The sequence below is a fragment of the Melanerpes formicivorus genome, unplaced genomic scaffold, assembly GCF_026170545.1.
Source record: "Melanerpes formicivorus ecotype bairdi unplaced genomic scaffold, bMelFor1.0.p_v2 SCAF_13, whole genome shotgun sequence".
In the NCBI taxonomy this organism is placed as follows: Eukaryota; Metazoa; Chordata; class Aves; order Piciformes; family Picidae; genus Melanerpes; species Melanerpes formicivorus.
Genome location: NW_027142365.1, coordinates 16908526 through 16930130, shown reverse-complemented (window position 1 = coordinate 16930130; position 21605 = coordinate 16908526). Strand labels below are relative to the sequence as shown.

Genomic DNA, 21605 nt, shown 5'->3' with positions numbered 1-21605 from the left:
CCACAATCTCTCTGTGCAGCCTGCTCCAGTGCTCTGTCACCCTCACTAAAGAAGTTTCTCCTCATGTTGAGGTGAAACCTTCTATGTTGAAGCTTGATCCTGTTGTTTCTTGTCCTATTTGTGCACACCACTAAGTGTGGAAGAAGCAGGGTGAAATCTAATGGAAAAGTTTTAAATCTCTTCTTCTTTTTTCCCTTAGTGACATAGGTTACACACTCAGTGTAACATCCAAAACCATCCTGTAAGCCATCAGAACCCCAGCTGAAACACAAGCACAAAAGATGCACCTAGTGAGTCATCAAAGTGCTTTATTTTATAAAGCCTTGCTCATGTTTGGAGTGTAATCTAAGCACTAACACATACAACAATGTCTTCCTTGCCCTGTCCAAATAAACAGTTTATCAACAAGAATGAGTGACAGAACTGCTACACAGATGAAAAAGAAAGCTTGGCTGGAAAATGGCTAAACCGGCCTGAAAACGTACGCTCGTAGACCGCAATTCATACATACTCCAAGGATGTGTACCTCAGGTTTACTTCTGGGTCCCCCTATGGCCTCAGGCTTTGAGAAGCCACAGCACACTTCAGGAATTGGAACTCGGGTGAGAACGTAGACAGCTGGGGTGTACAGGGAGAGGACACACACACGCACACGAAAGGTATCAAGCCACAGTACCAACTTCTTTAAATACAGACAATACAAAAGTATACACAGACAGTACAGTGCTGCGGGCGCCACGAGGCACTCGTGACAAAACCACCCTGGGGGCAAGGGGGGCAGGAGAAAACCATCAGTACCCAGCAACAGGGACACGACTGCCTTTGGCCGCTGCAGAGAGGGTAATGGGCTGCTCTTGTACAGGCTCCTCGGATGTACACCATGGCATGTGTTACACCATAGTACAGGCTTCTCTGAAGTACACCATGGCATGTGTTACACCATAGTACAGGCTCCTCTGATGTACACCATGGCATGTGTTACACCATAGTACAGGCTTCTCTAAAGTACACCATGGCATGTGTTACACCATAGTACAGGCTCCTCGGATGTACACCATGGCATGTGTTACACCATAGTACAGGCTTCTCTAAAGTACACCATGGCATGTGTTACACCATAGTACAGGCTTCTCTAAAGTACACCATGGCATGTGTTACACCATAGTACAGGCTTCTCTGATGTACACCATGGCATGTGTTACACCATAGTACAGGCTTCTCTGATGTACACCATGGCATGTGTTACACCATAGTACAGGCTTCTCTAATGTACACCATGGCATGTGTTACACCATAGTACAGGCTTCTCTAAAGTACACCATGGCATGTGTTACACCATAGTACAGGCTTCTCTGATGTACACCATGGCATGTGTTACACCATAGTACAGGCTCCTCTGATGTACACCACGGCATGTGTTACACCATAGTACAGGCTTCTCTAAAGTACACCATGGCATGTGTTACACCATAGTACAGGCTCCTCTGATGTACACCATGGCATGTGTTACACCATAGTACAGGCTTCTCTAAGGTACACCATGGCATGTGTTACACCATAGTACAGGCTTCTCTAAGGTACACCATGGCATGTGTTACACCATAGTACAGGCTTCTCTAAGGTACACCATGGCATACCTTACACTATGGTATAGGCTCCTCTGATGTACACCATGGTGCAATTTACACGATGGCACAGGCTCCTCTGATGTACACCACGGTGTACCTTACACCATGGCACAGGTTCCTCTGATGTACAGCACAGTGTAACTCACACCATGGTATAGGCTCCTCTGATGTACACCACGGTAAAGGCTCCTCTGATGTGCACCATGGCTTATGTCACACCATGGCACAGGCTCCTCTGATGTACACCATGGCTTATGTTACACCATGGCACAGGCTCCTCTGATGTACACCATGGCTTATGTTACACCATGGCACAGGCTCCTCTGATGTACACCATGGCTTATGTTACACCACGGCACAGGCTCCTCTGATGTACACCACGGTGCACCTTACACCATGGCACAGGCTCCTCTGACGTAAAGCACTGCACAGGTTTACATGCAGGTGCAGGCTGACCATTGCTGACATTAGCTGTGGAGAAGGCATGCTGGCAACTCCTGGTTGGAGTTCCAAATGATGATGGGGAGGGTTTGACTTCTCTCAACTTTGCCTACAAAAAAATCTAAGAACTTGGATGAAGAAATGTGGAAGGCACAGCTTTAGCACAGTGTGTAAGTAGATAAACTTCGAAGCGCTGCGGAAATTCCTCTCTCTCTGGCACGGAGGCTTTCCAGGAGAAAATACACGAAGAGAAGAAACACAAAGTTGTGGTTTTTGTTGTTGTTGTTGTTGAAAAAGCAAGTTAAAGGCGATCAGCACAGTTTTAGGCAACGCACTACACAACCAGGCTTGAGTAAATGGGCAGGAGAGGTGATTTTGATGCTAAAACACAACCTTGGTGGGGGTGGGGAACCCAACAGGAAAAAAAGAAGTTCCTCTGCAATCTTCTTTCTCATTTTATTGTAAAAGAGTCTATGGTGGAGGTGAGCGAGACATTCACTGGAGTACACTACTTGCACGTTACACCTTGGAGGATGACCAACGTTAAACTTCATTTGTACTGCAAAAGAACTTTACATGTAAACTCCAAAAAAAAAAACAACCCCAAAACAAAACAAAACAAAAGGAGTCATGTATTGTACAACGGCTCTGAGGTTCAGAAAGATCCCTGCTTTCCTAAAGAATGTAAACAGTAAAATTCAGGGTTCCTTTGCCAAGGGATGATGACCCACAACCAAACACCGCTGGTTCGAAACGCTACTAAACGGTCGGCATCCAAACGTCAAATCCCCAGGGAGTGAAGCGAGCCCAAGGGAATGGGGTCCTGATCGGTGTGCACATCTTCCATGGTTGGTTGGGGGTGGGGGGGAAGGGGGAAAGATGGAGCTGCTACTACTGCTCCACACTGTGCCCTCCTTCAGATCAGCTTTGTTCCGCTTGTAACATTATTATGACGCTCCTATATTGCAAGAATATAAAAAACCCAACGGATGGGAAACCTCAGGTAACCAAGTGAAACAAGCAAAGCTTTCCCTTAACAAGAAGTAGCAAACAACCTACACCTAGCACGACTTAGCTTAGCTCTGTGTCAGAGAAGGGGTGCCGGCTCTCAGGCTGAACATCCTGATGCCATGGCTCTCAGGCTGAACTTCCTGATGCCATGGCTCTCAGGCTGAACATCCTGATGCCATGGCTCTCAGGCTGAACATCCTGATGCCATGGCTCTCAGGCTGAACTTCCTGATGCCATGGCTCTCAGGCTGAGCTTCCTGATGCCATGGCTCTCAGGCTGAGCTCCCTGATGCCATGGCTCTCAGGCTGAGCTTTCTGATGCCATGGCTCTCAGGCTGAGCTCCCTGATGCCATGGCTCTCAGGCTGAGCTCCCTGATGCCATGGCTCTCAGGCTGAGCTCCCTGATGCCATGGCTCTCAGGCTGAGCTTCCTGATGCCAGGGCTCTCAGGCTGAACTTCCTGGTGCCATGGCTCTCAGGCTGAGCTCCCTGATGCCATGGCTCTCAGGCTGAACTTCCTGATGCCATGTGCTGAAAGGAAGATGAAAATGGGAGAGGAAGGAAAGAAAAGAGAAAAAAAAAGAAGGAAAAAAAAAAAGAAAAAAGGAAAAAAAAGGAAAAAAAAAAGGAAAAAGACCCCAAACCCCAAAGAAAAAAAATAATCCCAACCCCTAGGAACCACCTGGGAAAAGCATCCAGCCCCAAGGGCTGTGGCAGCTGCTTCGTTAAGGAGTAACATTCGCAGTAAGGTTTCGTCATCACCACGGTGAAGAATACTGTCCCGTATCTGGTTTTGTTTTTGTTCTTTTCCTTTTTCTTTCTTTCTTTTAAAGTTCAAAATATAAACTGATCCACAGTTTACAATTTGATAGCAATATTGTAGGTTTTAACATGCATTTACTCTTCCCCCCAGCCCCCCCACCCCCACGCCTCTTTGCTCGGTCATTCCGTTTCAGCCGGTAGCGGTCAGAGTCTTACTGTCACAGTGCACTCTGAGTAAGCTGTCCTACTTATTTAATGTATTTTATGGTGTTGTTGGTTTGGGTTGGTTTTTTTTTCTGTTGTTCTTGGTGGGGTGTTTTGCCTTTTTTTTTTTTTTCTTCTTTTTTTTTTTTTCTTTTTCTTTTTTTTTTTGCACACACAAAGAGTCAGAAATAGCCTAGAACTATGCTGGGAATATCAGGCAGCTGTTAAAGCGAGTACTCCACCCCCACTTCAGTCATCTTTGCCAGCAGATGTAAACAAAAGGGGTTGCTTTCTGCAAGATGAGCGCTTCTCTGAGTTCCTTTTTGTTCCTACACTTGTAGCCAGTGCTGCTGTCCCCAGGTCTTGTGTCTCTCCTACGTGACACGGTGGGTTACGTCAAGATGTTGGCAATAAAGTCCAAGAAGCGCTTTGAATACTGTTCAGGATTAACAGTTGAAATTTCTGCACCAGCCTACACAGAGAATTGGGAGGGGAGAGGGAAGAAGGAAGAAGCAGTGTTTAGTTGATGCTTTGTTACCAAGAACGTCACCCAAGGAATTTTGTGTGGGGCCTCAGAACCAGACACTAGACTCACAAATCCTAATGGCCCTCATACACTACATACCTCTCTGTAGATACTCAAAACCCACCTGATGTGTTCCTGTGTGATCTGCTCCAAGTGACTCTGCTCTGGCAGAAGGGTTGGACTGGATGATCTTTCAAGGTCCCTTCCAATCCCTAACATTCTGTGATTGATTCAAGCAGATGCTCTTTCGAGGTCCCTTCCAACCCTAACATTCTGTGACTGACTCAAGCAGAATCCTACCGCTGCCTTTTCAGGCTCCAGAGGGGTACTGTGATATCTGGCACTCACCACTCTAATGGTAGCACACCCATCTGCCATGTTTGAAACATATTCTCTTTACTTTCCATGCTTCAACTTTCATTGTTTTTCAGTCTCCTACTGAATACTTAACCCTGCTACCCAGTGAGTCATCAAGAGAGTCATGTTTGTGGAGCAGCAGTGCCTTCGCATGGAGAAGACTGAATCACCAGGCTCAGATTCGGTGTGCCAACACTGGTGTAAGGCATACTGCTGACTGACTGCTAAATCACCTGCTCTGAAACACATGCTAACATTTCTTCCAACACAGATGCACTTAAATCAAGACTCACTCAGTAATCACACAGAATTGTTTCAGTTGGAAAATCCCTTGAAGATCGTCAAGTCCAACTGCTACATAGCCCTACCAAGGCTGGTGCTAAACCATTGTCTCTCAGCACCATGTCTCTGCCTCTTTGAAACAGCTCCAGCGGTAGGGATTTGACCATCTCCCTTGGGAGCTTGTTCCAGTCTTCAAGAACCCCTTCAAGGAAAAATTATTCAGTATCACTAAGGTTGGAAGAGACCTCAAAGATCATCGAGTCCAACCTGTCACCACAGACCTCATGACTAGAGTAGAGAGGACACTGCTGCCCACTCCAGGCTTGAACTCACGACCTTCCCATTAAGGGTCTTATGCGCTACCAACTGAGCCACAACTTAACCTTCTAGTCTCCATCCTAAACCTTCCCTGGGACAACTTGTGGCCATTTGCTCTTGTCCTATCACTTATTACTAGGAAGAAGAGACCAACCCTGAGCTGGCCCCCACCTCCTTTCAGGGAGCTGCAAAATGCCTGCTCTTCTCCAGAATAAACCACCCCAGTTCCCTCAGCTGCTCCTCACCAGCCCCGTTCTCCAGACCCTTCCCCAGCTTTGCTATCCTTCTCTGGACCTACTCCAGCATCTCAATGCCTTTCTTGGCATGAGGGCCCCAAACCTGATTTCAGTACTTGAGGTGTGGCCTCACTAGTGCTGAGTACTGGGGGACAATCACTTCCCTGGTCCTGCTGGTGACACCATTCCTGATCATAGTATCATTCAGGGTTGGAAGGGACCACAAGCATCATCTAGTTCCAACCCCCCTGCCATGGGCAGGGACACCCCACACTAGATCAGCCTGGCCAGAGCCTCATCCAGCCTGGCCTTAAACACCTCCAGGGACAGGGCCTCAACCACCTCCCTGGACAACCCATTCCAGGGTTTCACCACTCTCATGGTGAAGAACCTCCTCCTCACATCTAGCCTGAATCTCCCCACCTCCAGCTTCATTCCAGGCCTGTACAATTGCCTGAGCCATGTTTGAATTTTTTATCTTGTTTCACAGAAGTGGAGGGTTCCATACTTCCAATGAATGAAAAAAACCCTTCCACATCAGGTGGCTCAGAATGGAGACAGCACAATAAACACAATGGTTGTAGAAAAGTAATGTTCTGTATGAAGCCCTGGTCCACACCCAGCTTTAATAACTGTAGTTGTTATTCACAACACATTTCCAACCCTTGTTTAAGCCAGAAATCTGAGTTTCTAAAGTCCACTATGCTCAAAAGTCCATTAATAATTGCCAGGTAATGGCTGCATATGGTCTGCATCAACTTCTAGCTACTCTGAGAGCAGTGAGAGCAAGGAGAGTGTTGGTTTAGAGACAAAAAGATACCTTCTGCAGGCCTGGGCAGGGCTTAGGGCTGAGCCTTCCACATCACTCCTACTCTAAACTCAAAAACCCTGAGCCCTTTGCTCAAGTTGTGGCCCAGTTGGTAGCGCATAAGACCCTTAATGGGAAGGTCTTGAGTTCAAGCCTGCAGTGGGCAGCAGTGTCCTCCCTACTCTAGTCATGAGGTCTGTGGTGACAGTTTGGACTCATGATCTTTGAGGTCTCTTCCAACCTTAGTGATACTGAATACTGAAATCCTCCACAGTGCCCTGATCCTTTTGATACTTAGAGGAGGGACCCCAGGAGGGATTTTAGCCTCATACACGATTATGCTCCTTTAAAAAAGTTTATGAAACTTGAACCTTAAATCACCCTGGGATTGATGGTGGGAGAGAGAAATTGTAATTCTGGAATCATAGAATGGTTTATGTTGGAAGGGACCTTAAACATCATCTAGTTCCAACGCCCCTGTCATGGGCAGGGACACCTTCCACTAGGTCAGGTTGCTCAAGGCCTCATCCAGCCTGGCCTGGAACACCTCTATGGAGGGAGCATCCCCAACCTCCCTGGGCAACCTGTTCCAGTGTCTCCCCACTCTCACTGGAAAGAATTTCTTCCTAAACTCCAGTCTAAATCTACCCTCCTCAAGACTGGGCTTCTTCACCATGGTTCTTATAGGTTCGCTGTTCAGTCTGGAGAAGAGAAGGCTCCCAGGTGACCTAATTGTGGCCTTCCAGTATCTGAAGGGCGGCTACAAGGAGGCTGGGGAGGGACTTCTCAGGATATCAGGTAGTGATATGACTAGGGGGAATGGAATGAAGCTGGAGGTGGGGAGATTCAGGCTGGATGTTAGGAGGAGGTTCTTCACCATGAGAGTTGTGAAGCCCTGGAATGGGTTGTCCAGGGAGGTAGTTGAGTCCCCGACCCTGGAAGTGTTTAAGCCCAGGCTGGATGAGGCTGTGGCCAGCCTGATCTAGTGTGGGGTGTCCCTGCCCATGGCAGGGGGGTTGGAACTAGATGATGCTTGTGGTCCCTTCCAACCCTGACTGATACTATGATACTGTGATACTATGACTTGATGACCTCTGAGGTCTTTTCCAACCTTACTGATCCTATGATTCTTTGGTGTCTTTGCTAAGCAGCAATTTCAGTCAAAATAAAGAAGCTCATGTCAGTCAGACAAGAAGCCTTCCCTGAATGGTCTCTGAGTATTTAATATGTACACTTTATGCTTAATTTTTTTCATTAAGAAGCCACATTACATGCTGAAGAGCCAACAGGCTGTACCAAAAAATGAGACCATCTCTAGGGCCCTGCATCTGAAATAAGATTCAGAACAGCTTGTACAATGCCCTATACTTATGCAAGCATCTGGTGAACAGCTGTGTGTGCAAGAATAAGTGCATCTCACTAATTCAGAGCAAGGTCCTACAAAGAAATCTCACTGGAGTTCTTGTTGAGTAAGGAAGCTGAAAAGGGAGTGCTACTCTCAGTAAGTAATGTGTAGCAGTTACTCTGTACTTCCATATTACTTAGACTCACTGCAGAGTGGATCGGACTAGATGACCTTTGAGTATCCCTTTCAAGCCAGACCATTCTATGATTCTATATGAAACTAGAAATAAAACACACCCTGACCCCTTTCCCCAGATTTCCTGAGCTGTGCTGTATCAGTGCACCCAAACAAAAAATGCAGAAGCAGAAATGGAATCAGAGGACAACCCCACCCCAGATACTTACCCCATGCTTTACTGTTTTTGCAGCATGGGCAGCTTTCTTTTTTGCATCATAATGAGTAAGAATGTCAATAATGGCCATAAAGTATACTTCCTTCCTAGGTGCATCTGCAAATGGCAAACACATGGCAGTAAGAATGGCTTTTGAGACAGCTTAACTGACAAGAGAGACTTTCTAAGGCTCAGTCAGCAGCAGGTTAATGTCAGTCAATCACAAAGCTGTTAAGATCCCAGGCTCGAGCTGTCCTTAGCTGAACAGTTTAACTGCACTCATCTGTAATGCAAAAGCCCCTAAATGACTGCAAATGAACCACCAGCATACTGAAGCAGGAATTGCTGCTCACTGGAAGTGATGTGGATTTCATCTTCCTATGTGGAAAAACAATGAAGTTTTAGATGAAAGGTAATGCTTCCCTGTCAGCAAACAAGATGAGGGTTCCTTCCTAAATAAAAACATGTACCTACCTCTGCAAATGAAGAAGGTAATTTGCCTCTTTTGAACAGCCACAGCTAATTTGTTTGACTTAATTTACTTGGTTCTACTTAGTTTTACACACTAACAAACCCAGTTTCAAAGCTTCTTACACATTCTTTATGATGATTTTCTGAGCTGGGACACAGAAATGGGGTTTGAGTGCACAACATTTTCAAAAGCAACCAAAAAGCAAAATGTAACTTGGAATTCTGCTTGTCTCATTCTTTCTGGGCTGTTTTTCACAGTGCTATCTTATCTGCTAGGGAAAAAGAACAATTCTAGATACTAGCTTTCCTGAAAGGGAGAGCAAACCCCATGAATTAACTGAGAACTGCTGCACCTGAACAGCTAAGCCAGGATAAAATCTGACTGTGCAGCAGGTGAATTATTTGCCTGCATCCTCACACATAGCAGTGCTAAGTGTGTCTAGGTGTCTTCTGCTGCACCAAAGAGCAACTCATTTCCCCTTCTGCAGAGTGAATTCATACTTTGCAGTGCACTTTGCCTTCATGTGGTTGCAAAGCCTTTAGGGTTTTAGTGTAAGAATCAAAACATCTTAACATAGAAATACTGATTACTGCTTACTTTCATGGGATTTTATTCCGTAAACATCAATAGCTGGATCAAATTCCCCTGGAGCCAAAGGCAGTGAGCTGTTCAGTGTGTTTCCTGGGCTGTCTGGAGGGGTTCCAATAGGGTGGGTCCCATCACTTTCACCTTCTTCTTCTCCATCATTCTCTTCACACTCTACTTCTTCCAGTTCAGCTCTTTCAACGTCATGAATTCCAACCAGCAAGCTGTAGTCCATGAGTTTTAACTGAGCAAGGAACTAGAAAGCAATAATAAGCAATTGATCAATATCACAAAAAAAACCAGAAGCTCCACTTAGAAACAGAAGTAGTTACACAAAGATGTCTTCAGCTGAGAAAAACAGAATCACAGAATGGTAGGGGTTGGAAGGGTCCTCTGGAGATTACCTAGTCCAAAAAATACAGACACTTCAAAGAGAGAGCAAAAGAGAGGATTAAGTGATAAAGCTAGCAGAGAGATACTTGGATTTACTAAGATGCACTAACAGCACACCTGCCACTTGAGACTGAGGAAGAAAAAAGCTGTACTCCACATTCCCAAAATCCTCAGGGATTAAAAATGACTTTTGCTGGAGTGAAGACCAGTGCCTGTGTGAGCTGATGCTCACGTTCCAGTTAGAGCTACTGTGCCACCACTCAGCATCCAGAGCTGCCTCTGTGCCATCAGGTGTGTGGCATGCTACAATCTGGTAGTGCTAAAGCTGTCCCCTCAACCCCTTTTAATTCACTGAAGAATCCTGAAAAAGTGACTAAATGTTCTTGCAGTGGACAGGAGCAAGGCTTTACACCACAAAGACGTGAAAGGCTGCTGCATTCCCTTCACAGGGGCAAGCTCACAATCCAAGTTGTGTAAGCAAAAGGTGAATGTGAGTGGAAGGATGGTTTTGAGGAAAGGCTGAGGATGGGAGTTTCCTGTGCATGCTTTATGCACAAAATGTTATTTCAGTTGAAGGCATGAAAAAGTACAGACTTCTGGGGAAAAGAATGAAAAATCAGAAGAGAATGGCTCTAAGGGAAAAAAATTCACAGAACTGAATCAGAATTGTTGAGGTTAGAAGAGACCTTGAGATCACCACATCCAACTGCTTGCCTAGAGCTCACAATCCACCACTACTGCTAAGCTGCTACTACAGAATCACAGAATCAACCAGGTTGAAAGAGACCTCCAAGATCATCAAGTCCAACCAATCACCCTTTTTACAAGGGCTTGTAAAAAGGAGGAGGAATGGATTGAAACTGGAAGAAGGGAGATTTACACTGGATATTAGGAAGAAATTCATTCCAGTGAGTGGTGAGACAGTGGAACAGGTTGCACAGGGAGGTTGTGGATGTCCCCTCCCTGGAAGTGTCCAAGGTCAGGCTGGATGAGGCCTTGAGCAACCTGGACTAGTGGAAGGTGTCCCTGCCCTTTGGCAGGTTGCAACTAGATGATCTTTAAGGTCCCTTCCAACCCAAACCATTCTATGATTCTATGACATTGGGTAGCAAGTGTACACTACCAGGGGAGGTTTAGGCTGGATGTTAGGAAGAAGTTCTTCATAGAAAGAGAGATTGGCCATTGGAATGTGCTGCCCAGGGAGGTGATGGAGTCACCATCACTGGAGATGTTTAGGAAGAGACTTGATGGGGTGCTTGGTGCCATGGTCTAGTTGATTAGATGGTGTTGGGTGATAGGTTGGACTCAATGATCTCAATGGTATCTTCCAACCTGGTTAATTCTACTGGTTATCTAACAAGAGTGGAAGAACCAACAGAAGAAAAACAAGGTGCCAGATCACTTCACAGCAGCACTTTATGTGGATGTTTAACTATGCTCTGTGTAAGCTTCAAACACACAAAAATTAGCCTCTCCTCAAGATGTGATCTGGAATTTGACATTATGCTCACAATCCAGTTAATCATAGAATCAATAAGGTTGAAAAAGATCTCAAAGATCATCAAGTCCAATGATGCAGAAGATTGCACACAATCCTCTTTCTGGGGGAATAAAGGATCTTCCACATTCCTTACAAGTACTTAAGATACTGTCTGCAACATCCTTGCTGCAAAAGCATCAGCATCAGGAGAATAAACCTTATGAAGAGTGACTGAAGGAGCTGGGGATGGTTAGTTTGGAAAAGAGAAGGCTGAAGGGAGACCTCATGGCTCTCCACAACTAACTGAAAGGACACTGTGGAGAGGGTGGTGCTGGTCTCTTCTCACAGGTGGTTAGTGACAGAACAAGGGGGAATGGCCTCAAGCTATGACTGGGTAGGCTTAGACTGGACATTAGGAGACATTTTTTCATGGCAAGTGTGGTCAGGCATTGGAATGTGCTGCCCAGGGAGGTGGTGGAGTCACCAACCCTGGATGTGTTTAAAGGTCATCTGGATGTGGTGCTTGAGGATATGGTTTAGGGGTGAACCTTGTAGAGTAGGGGTCCAACTGAGGGTCTTTTCCAACCTCAATGTTTCTGTGATTCAGTCAGTGACAGCAGTCTGACTTAAAAGAGCACAAAAATTAAACCCAAGTAAACTTCTTTCTAGAGTTGTGACAGCAGCAGAGCAGTTTCCCAGCAGAGTATTTTCACTATAAAGTAAACACACACTGAAATTTCACAAGAGATTCCTGTTTTCCTCAGTGCCAGCTCTGTAAATTTCACTTCTTTTCTGTGGTGGGAAATTAGATTTCCTCAGCAGCAAGCAATGAGGGACATTCTAACGTTCCAGTGCTGTGTTTTGTGTAACTAATGTGATCCAGACCTGAAGAACTAGACAAGTCAACTCACAGACCCGCTTGGGCTGAAAGAGCTGAAAGTCTTCTCAAGTCACAAACACATTTGGTGATCTGGTCTCTTCCGAAAAGGAGAGCTCATCTTAAGCTTCGAGTAGAAGGGCTGCAAAATACTGTGTGTGGTGACAGTACTTTTAGTTGCAGAAGCTGAAGTCAAGCTGTGTGAACAAGCCAGCCTAGTATAATTTCCTTTCATTTGCTGAACTAACTCCAAATATTACACTAAATTCACATATTACCACACTTCTGTTAAGCATTGACTATATTGAGCTAATTGCAAATTCACATGAAAAAGGACATTAAGATGATGAGCCCAATTGCTGCACACAAGTCACTGAAGCACTCTTACTGTTGTGATACTAAGGAGGCTGGACTTGATGATCTTTGAGCTCTTTTCCAACCTTGTTGATTCTATGATTCTATTCCATGATTTAAAACTGGAGCACCTCTTCTATGAGAGCAGACTGAAGGAGTTGGGGCTGTTCAGTCTGGAGAAGAGAAGGCTCCCAGGTGACCTCATTGTGGCCTTCCAGTATCTGAAGGGGGCCACAGGAAGGCTGGGGAAGGACTTCTCAGGATCTCAGGCAGTGATAGGACTAGGGGGAATGGAATGAAGCTGGAGGTGGTGAGATTCAGGCTAGATGTGAGGAGGAGGTTCTTCCCCATGAGAGTGGTGAAGCCCTGGAATGGGTTGTCCAGGGAGGTGGTCGAGGCCCCGTCCCTGGGGGTGTTTAAGACCAGGCTGGATGTGGCTCTGGCCAGGCTGATCTAGTGTGGGGTGTCCCTGCCCATGGCAGGGGGGTTGGAACTAGATGATCCTTGTGGTCCCTTCCAACCCTGAATGATACTGTGATATTATGATCTCCATCCCATCCCATGGGTTGGGTTGTAAGGGATCTTAAAGATCATCTAGTTCCATTTCCACAAACTTAGCAGGCAGGCTCTTACCTCAGCATCCTTCTCGAGTTTCCCATGGGTTGGGCTGTATGGGAACTTAAAGATCATCTAGCTCCTCTTCCACAAACTTAGCAGGCAGGTTCTTACCTCCACATCCTTCTTGAGTTTCTCAAGGAACATCTTCTTGTCGTTCTCATCAATATGGATCTTTTGGCCATCGTTAATGAAATCGTTGTCTTTGAAGGTCGGCAGCTCTTTGGCCTACAAGAAAGCAAAACTCCTTTAAGAGCAGGATCACAAAGAGGAGTGTGGTGAAGCTGCTTGGCCCCAGACCTCTGGGGCTCCCCTGTGCTGAAGGAGGTATCACCAAGCCACCTCTCCAGGGGAGGCAGAGGCACCTCCATCACACCCAGCTCTCCAGAGCTGCACCCATGGAGCTGTTTTAGTTTATCCTCCTGTAAACAGCCTAGGTGTACATCTACTGGGTGTGCAGCACATGGGGCCAAGACAAAACCTCTGACTCAATCTGCATTGAGCCTTGGTTTGCATTGGAATCCTTCCAAGATGTGACTGTCAATAAATGAAATCAAAACACAATCTATAGCTTGTAACAAAGTGCTTGCAGCAGATCTTACAGATGAAGTCAGACTGAATTGCATCTTACAGAGCTGCTGTGAATGTTTCTGAGGGCCCAGTGCTAAATAATTATTTGAAAGCATTGAGTGAGCATCAATTATGAAATGTTGCTTAGAAGTGGCAACTGCAATGTATCATTAAATAGAGCTGATGTTGGAGCATTAGCTGATTATCTCCATCTTTAACTCTCCCATGATGTGATTTGCAACAGCTCTAAGGAAAGCCAGACAGAGTCACCACTGCATTCAGTACTAAGACGCCCTCAAACAGTGTCTGTTTTCAAAGGGCAGTGGCTGGAAGTTTACTTAAAACAAGCCAGCAAGCCAACAAACAAAAGGGCAGGTCCTTCAGGGTACTTGGTCGAGCAAACTAACAGTGGCTTCTTCAATCAGAGCCTTAACAAAACTGGCCCATCAAGAGCAATGACCAGGCTTTCTCCCTGCACCCCATCTCCAATCAGTAGTGAGGAAGAAGATGTTGCAGAATAACCAACTGCTGCAACCCTCAGTGTCCCTCAGTACTACTGGGTCCCTTGAAGAAAATAATCTTCCCTTAATCTGAAAGACTTTCCACTAGGAATAAAAGGCAGCCACACCATCAGCCTGCTGGAATGTCCTCCATAAGTTTAACTACTCAGACATTGCTTACAACCTTACTGGAGAGACTACTTTTCATCAAGTTCATTTTCTTCTTATGACACACTAAGGAGAAGAATTTCAGAGGATTTGAGAAGAATCTCTGCTCCAAAGTGTATACAGGGGAAAGCAGATCATTAAAATGTGAGCATCACAGCAGACCCTGACATCCCCTCAGACATCTTCCCAATGGCCAGAAGTTCTTTTTGCTGCTGAAGCTGTGCACAGAAGGGGCTGAAATATTCCTCACTGCCCAAATTTATTTGGTTTTGGACTTCTGTGAATTGCTCAAGATCCCAGAGTGCTGTTTGTGTTTGGAAAGGTGACCCTGCTCTTCTAGTAACTGCTCAACCCCCCTGAAGCAATCAGTAACATTTTAAGAGTTCTGACTCCATGTTAGATCCATTTTATCCTGGCACCTAGGAACTCTGAAAGAACCAGGGTGGTAGTCTGGCTGCTCTGAATTATTGAAGTGGTGCATCTAGAACATGCTGATGTATGAAAACATCATCTAACAGAGACCCTCAGTTTGACCTTACACTAAAATGAAAACACCTCAAGCAGCTGAGCTGGAGCTATGACCATTCACCTGTCCTAGACTCCTTCCAGGGAGGAGTCACCCTGCAGTGCTCTGCTGCTTTACTTCTTGAATCACAGCATTGCTTAAGCTCATAAGGACCTGTTTACTACAATCGGACAGCACAGTGTGCATCCATTTTCTTTCTGGACAAATCAGTAAGTTGTTTAGGATGAAAATGAGTAGGGGAAACATCAGAGAAGCACTCCAGACTAAGAGCTGTTGAGATGATTGTACACAACGGAGGAAACTGTCCATGGAGGAGGGTTAAATCTGCAGGGGTGGGACTGCAGACCCAGGGATGTTGCCAACACTGGAGGATGGAATCCAGTGCGTGGGATGCTCAAGAATGGAGAGAAGAATGGGATGAATCAAGTTAAGATGAAATAACAAAAAGAAGGCAGGAAAACAGGCTCCTTTCATTTCTAGCTCAAAGTTACTGAGAAAAAGATAATATAAAATCCTCAGATTATCTTTCCCCCTTGCACAGCCAAGTGATTTATTAGCCTAGGCATAAGTTAAAGTGAAATAAATTCATTAACGCTGAAAACCTTTTGCAACCTGTGGTGGGTTGAAATTTCCCCCCCCCCAACATTAACTTTGCCAGACCAGCTCAGTTGGAAGCAAATGAATGGGAGGGGCTGCTTAGAAGGCTGTGCAGCAGCAGGAGAAGGGGAAAAGGTTTGAAATTGGATCAGGGTAGATTTAGGTTGGGCATTAGGAAGAAGTTCTTTGCAGTGAGAGTGGTGAAATACTGGAACAGGTTGCTCAGAGATTTGGAGGCCCCATCCCTGAAGACATTCATGGCCTAAGCAACCTGATCTAGTTGGGAGATGTCCCTGCTCACTGCAGGGGACTTGGACAAGATGACCTTCAAGGGTCCCTTTCAACCTGATGCAATCTTTGATTCTGTGATTGTATGATAAAACCCCCCTCTATTAATGCTGTTTAAAACTGGGGGATTGGGGGAAAAAGGATGTGTCTGTGGTTAAGATGCTGAGATGCAGGTTCATCTGTGGGCTCTGCCTCAGACTTCCTGCCCAGCACAGCATCAGCCAGTCAGGCCTGGTTGGCAGTGGGAAGGGGAAGTTTCTCCACTGAAGAGTTTTATCTTCATTAAAAGTAAACTTACATTACAAGCAATGTCTTTTTTTGGAAGATGCCTGAGCTGGTAAGCCAGCTGAGCAGGTGCCACAGCACACTTTAACCTTGCCTCTAATCTATTTATAATGACATTTTTAGTATACAATTATTAATAAGTTAATATTTATAATGAAAACCAGCTAGCAAAGCTGACACTGCTGCATTTCTTGCAGCACAAGAGCCCAGGGGGTGCTCCCAAGGACATTCAGGGTGATGAATCAGCTCTCCCCCAAAAAGCTGGACTCTTTAGAGAATCACAGGGTGGTGCCATCTCTGGAGATGGAGTCCAACCCCCTTGCTAAAGCAGACTCACCTAGGGCAGGTTGCACAGGAATATGTCCAGGTGTGTTTTTAAAGTGTCCAGAGAAGAAGATTCTGTGACCTCTCTGGGCAGCCTGCCCCAGGTCCTCACAACTCTCAAAGAAGTACCTGCCCCACGTGCAGGCTTCTCCAATCCACAGAAATCCCTCCGAGGATTTTTACCTGAGGTCATTCTTCTTCCCCCAAATGCCCATAGCTGTGAAGACCTGGCAAGTGCAGAGCTGCAGAAACAAAAAGCCAGGAACTAGGCACAGGAACTAAAAGGGAGAAGCAAAAGCAGTGGGTCCCATATGAGAAACTGAAGCGAAAAAGCCACATGTGAGTGCTTGCCCTCACCACATCATCCGTATGATACCTCCCAGCCTGTTCTCCCTTTCTAGGTGTTCTTAGAGAAAGACGTTTTTTTTGGTGTGCTAGGCAGTATCATTCTCCTCATTTATCTGAAGCTGAATAACCTGAGGAGACTGCTGCAGTCTCAGATGACAGCTAATGACAACAGCAGCAGCAGGAGACTGTATCACAGTATCACCAAGGTTGGAAGAGACCTCACAGATCATCAAGTCCAACCTGTCCCAAGACCTCATGACTAGACCATGGCACCGAGGGCCACGTCCAATCCCTTCTTGAACACATCCAGGGAGGGTGACTCCACCACCTCTCTGGGCAGCACATTCCAGGCTAAACAACCCCAGCTCCCTCAGCCTCTCCCCGTACTTTAACCTAGATTTGTGTCTTTAAATTGATACTCTGCACTGGTTAGGCCACACCTCAAGTCCTGTGTCCAGTTCTGGGTCCCTCAGTTCAAGAAGGACATTGAGACACTTGAATGTGTCCAGAGAAGGGCAACGAGGCTGGGGAGAGGCCTTGAGCACAGCCCTATGAGGAGAGGCTGAGGGAGCTGGGGTTGCTTAGCCTGGAGAAGAGAAGGCTCAGGGGAGACCTTCTTGCTTTCTACAACTACCTGAAGGGAGGTTGTAGCCAGGAGGGTGTTGGTCTCTTCTCCCAAGCAACCAGCACCAGAACAAGAGGACACAGTCTCAAGCTGCACCAGGGGAGGTTTAGGCTCTAGGTGAGGAGAAAGTTCTTCCCAGAGAGAGTCATTCACCATTGGAATGTGCTGCCCAGGGAGGTGGTGGAGTCACTGTCACTGGAGGTGTTCAAGAGGGGATTGGATGTGGCACTTGGTGCCATGGTCTAGTCATGAGGTCTGTGGTGACAGGTTGGACTTGATGATCTTTGAGGTCTCTTCCAACCTTGGTGATTCTGTGATTTCGTGAATTCAGGAGTTAAAACCCTATGAGACATGTGACAAGGAGGGGCCTTCCAGGTATTTCAAATTCATAATATATGTGTTCATCTGGAAAAATTTCAAGCTTTGTATTTTCTTCTTCCACACTGAAACAAATAAATACCAAGAAAACCAGGTTGTGGCCCTATCTGAAAGGGAAAAAAAAAATCAGGACTTGGCTTTAATGAAATAATTGATATGGTTAATTTTTAACGAAGCCTCAAATATTTCCAATGAAGCAAAATCCTTGCTGCAAAAAGATTCTCCTAGAATGCAATTCATCATCATAAACATAGGACTATCATTAAAGAACTAAATATTTTAAGAGCTGCACAGGAGATGAACATCGAACTACTTCCACTAAACTAATAATAGATTTTCTTTCTGCATCATCTCCCCTGACTTTAATCCACTAATTAAAGATGCAAGGAAGGCCCAATGGATTTTACAAATGTGAGGTGTTTATTTAGTAAAGAAAACCCCAACAACCCACCTCTGTGTTATTTGCACTCTTGTGGTAGTTTTAGGGTTTCAACCCACCACAACGCTTCAGGTGAATAGAACAGAATAGAATTAACCAGGTTGGAAAAGACCTTTGAATAGAATAGAATAGTCCTCATAGGGCTGTGCTCCAAACTCCTCCCCAGCTTTGTTGCCTTTCTCTGGACACCTTCCAGCAACTGAACCTCCTTCCTAAACTGAGGGGCACAGAACTGGACACAGGACTCAAGGTGTGGCCTAACCAGTGCTGAGTACAGGGGCAGGATGACCTCCCTGCTCCTGCTGGCCACACTGTTCCTGATGCAGGCCAGGATGCCATTGGCCCTCTTGGCTGCCTGGGCACACTGCAGGCTCATGTTCAGCCTATCATTGACCAGTACCCCCAGGTCCCTCTCTACCTGGCTGCTCTCCAGTCACTCTGACCCCAGCCTGTAGCACTGCCTGGGGTTGCTGTGGCCAATGTGCAGAACCCAGCACTTGGATGTGTTCAATCTCATGCCCTTGGACTCTGCCCATCTGTCCAGCCTGTCGAGGTCCCTCTGCAAAGCCTGACATTGCTCATTTGGTGGGCTTCACTTCAGTTAGGTTTGAGTTTGATTCTTCAAATGTCCTTCTCAGCTGCTCACTCCAAAGCAGTGTGCTTCAAGTTCTTTAGAAGGGCAAGCAACTTGGCTCTAACTGCTAATTTGATGTCATATGGAAAGTACAGCATAATTGTGACCAGGCAGCCCACCAGGGGAGTTCTGCACTATCCTGGTTTCACTTAAGAGGGCAAAATTGTCCAAGGAATGAAGAGAGAATGGCCACCAGTGAAAGAATAAAAGTTAAAAACCCCTCTAAAGTCTGAAAAAAAAAAAAAGGAGCAGCTGTCAGAATTTGACAACTGTTGAAGCATACCATTCTCTTACAATTCAGGACATCTGTAAGAGCATGTTATGGTAACTTGTTGCCAAGAAATTGATGCCTTCATTATTAAAGATATCACTCACGACACAAATGAGAGGATTGGTGGTGCCAAGGTGAAATCTAAGGAATGGAGCTTGGGTCTCCGCACTGATGAGCACAAAGTACAGAGCTGACAGCTTCAGAGCTTCTGAGCAGTATGTGAGGATAACAAACAGGTGAAGACTGTCAAGCAGGAGATAAAGTGAACACAGGACAGAAAAGCAACATTCTCAAACTCATTCCTGCCAGCTTTGCTTCCTAAAAATGGATTTTAACAACATGTTTGAATACTGACATCTACTATTTTGGCTGCATCAGGAACAGTGTGGCCAGCAGGAGCAGGGAAGTCATCCTGCCCCTGTACTCAGCACTGGTTAGGCCACACCTTGAGTCCTGTGTCCAGTTCTGGGCCCCTCAGTTTAGGAAAGATGTTGACTTGCTGGAAAGTGTCCAGAGAAGGGCAACAAAGCTCCGGAGGGGTTTGGAGCACAGCCCTATAAGGAGGGGCTGAGGGAGCTGGGGTTGCTTAGCCTGGAGAAGAGGAGGCTCAGGGGAGACCTTCTTGCTGTCTACAACTACCTGAAAAGAGGTTGTAGCCAGGTGGGGGTTGGTCTCTTCTCCCAGGCAGCCAGCACCAGAACAAGAGGACACAGTCTCAAGCTGTGCCAGGGGAGGTTTAGGCTGCATGTTAGGAAGAAATTTTTCCCAGAAAGAGAGATTGGCCACTGGAATGTGCTGCCCAGGGAGGTGTTGGAGTCACCATCACTGGAGGTGTTTAAGAGGGGACTGGAAGAGGCACTTGATGCCATGGTTTAGTTAGTCATGAAGTGCTGGGTGACAGGTTGGACTTGATGATCTCAAAGGTCTTTTCCAACCTGCTTAATTCTATTCTATTTTTTGCTACAAAACTGAAGTGGGAAATGAATTTTTTCCTGATTTTTTTTTTGTTTAACAGTCCATTAAAAATCTTTCTGCCTAATTGCCTCTTCTTCATTAACTACATAACAAAAGGAGTAGTGCAATAGGAAAAAAAGATTGAAGAACATCATTGTAGCCAAATTTGCCATTTCAAAGTGATGCATCTAAAAATCTGCAGGATGCATTAGGGCACGACTGAGAGAGTTGCTCCTCTGTTTTCTGCAGCTGTGAAAGAAGCTAGCATATTAAGCTCCATATTCTGCAAACCATCTGATTACCTGAAAAATGAAATTAAACATGGAATTCCTTAAAAGCCCATTTAACAGTTAAGAGCCTTGCCAGACACTGTAGCTTGCACATTTTAGCACCAAAAGCCTCCTGTCTTTCATTACTTTTCTGCTTTCAGACGTGAGTAGCAGTGGGTACCTTTATAATAAGTAATTAAATAATGCTGCCATTAATTTAAATCCTATTATTATTAATGTCAGTTCAGGGTGATATTAATAAATTGATGTTTCAACTTGCCTCAGGCTAAAAATTAGCTAATGCTCCAGTATTTGAGACTGTCTGGTTTTGTTTAACCAGAGCCAAATGCCCCAAATCTCTGCAGAGCATTTGCTAAAATGCTTACAAAAAATTGCAATGGGGCTCTCACTTCCCAGTTATGAATGGCAGACCATTTAGATACTGGTGTCAGAGTCCTCAGGGTCCTGAAGTTAGTGCCACATGTGCAGAGAAGCAGCTCACAACAGCAGCTCCTTAGCACGTCTCAGAGTTTCAAAACCAAACTTGCTTTGTCTGTTCATGTAAACACACAACCCCCTTTTAACTGAAGCTTAAAAACTGCCCATCAGAAGCATTAGACTAGTTTAGAGGAGCAAATCCCTGATGTTCCAGTGCCTGTTGCAGGAGAGGCAGATCACAGTGATGATGAAGAACATCTACAACACAGACATGTGGTAGTGCATTCTTCTGACTCTTTCAGATCAAACAGCAAACTCCAAGACTGAAGATAAATAACATGTCATAAGCAAAACAGGGGTTTCCCTTTGCCTGAGCCCCTAAGAGTCCTTTTAAAATGACTGTAAAATGTAGTTCCCTCTGTGAAGACAGAGGTCTATCCAATTCACTCCCTCTCTTGGAAATGCTCTGAGTGCTAGCTTGTGCCTTCCCTGCTGCACTGCATCAGTGTTTGAGGGGAATGGTGAGTAAGAGAAGGCTGCTCTCTCACTGCCTGCAACATCAAGAAGCTCAGTGCAGTTCTGGCTCCAAGAAATCAAATTTCTTTGAGAAGAAAATAACTTGTGAGATTTGAAACAGCAGCAGAAGAATTTTGGGGGACCAAGTTTGGTTTTTTATTTCTTCCATAGTAGTATAGAATCATAGAATTGTCAGGGTTGGAAGGGACCTCAAGGATCATCTTGTTCCAACCCCTCTGCCATGGGCAGGGGCACCTCACACTAGATCGAGTTGTGCAGAGCCACATCCAGCTTGACCTTAAAACCTTCCAGGTGCTGGAACACTGCAACAGGTCGCTCAGGGAGGTAGCTGAGGCCCCATCCCTGGACATCTTCAAGGTTGAGCTGGACA

The 21605-nt window shown here is 45.6% G+C and overlaps 1 protein-coding gene across 1 annotated transcript in view; it reads right to left on the bottom strand.

Moving 5' to 3' along the window:
* Nucleotides 1-291: 291 nt before the first annotated feature.
* The window catches only part of PIP4K2A (phosphatidylinositol-5-phosphate 4-kinase type 2 alpha), a 135210-nt gene continuing 113896 nt past the window's right edge, over nucleotides 292-21605 (bottom strand). Inside the window, exons 7-10 of the mRNA XM_068146331.1 lie at nucleotides 13199-13312; nucleotides 9378-9621; nucleotides 8322-8425; nucleotides 292-4517 (exon numbers count right to left, since the gene is read on the bottom strand). Coding sequence (XP_068002432.1) covers nucleotides 4437-4517; nucleotides 8322-8425; nucleotides 9378-9621; nucleotides 13199-13312 — 543 coding nt within the window. The 3' untranslated portion in view covers nucleotides 292-4436. The remainder of the gene's footprint in view (nucleotides 4518-8321; nucleotides 8426-9377; nucleotides 9622-13198; nucleotides 13313-21605) is intronic.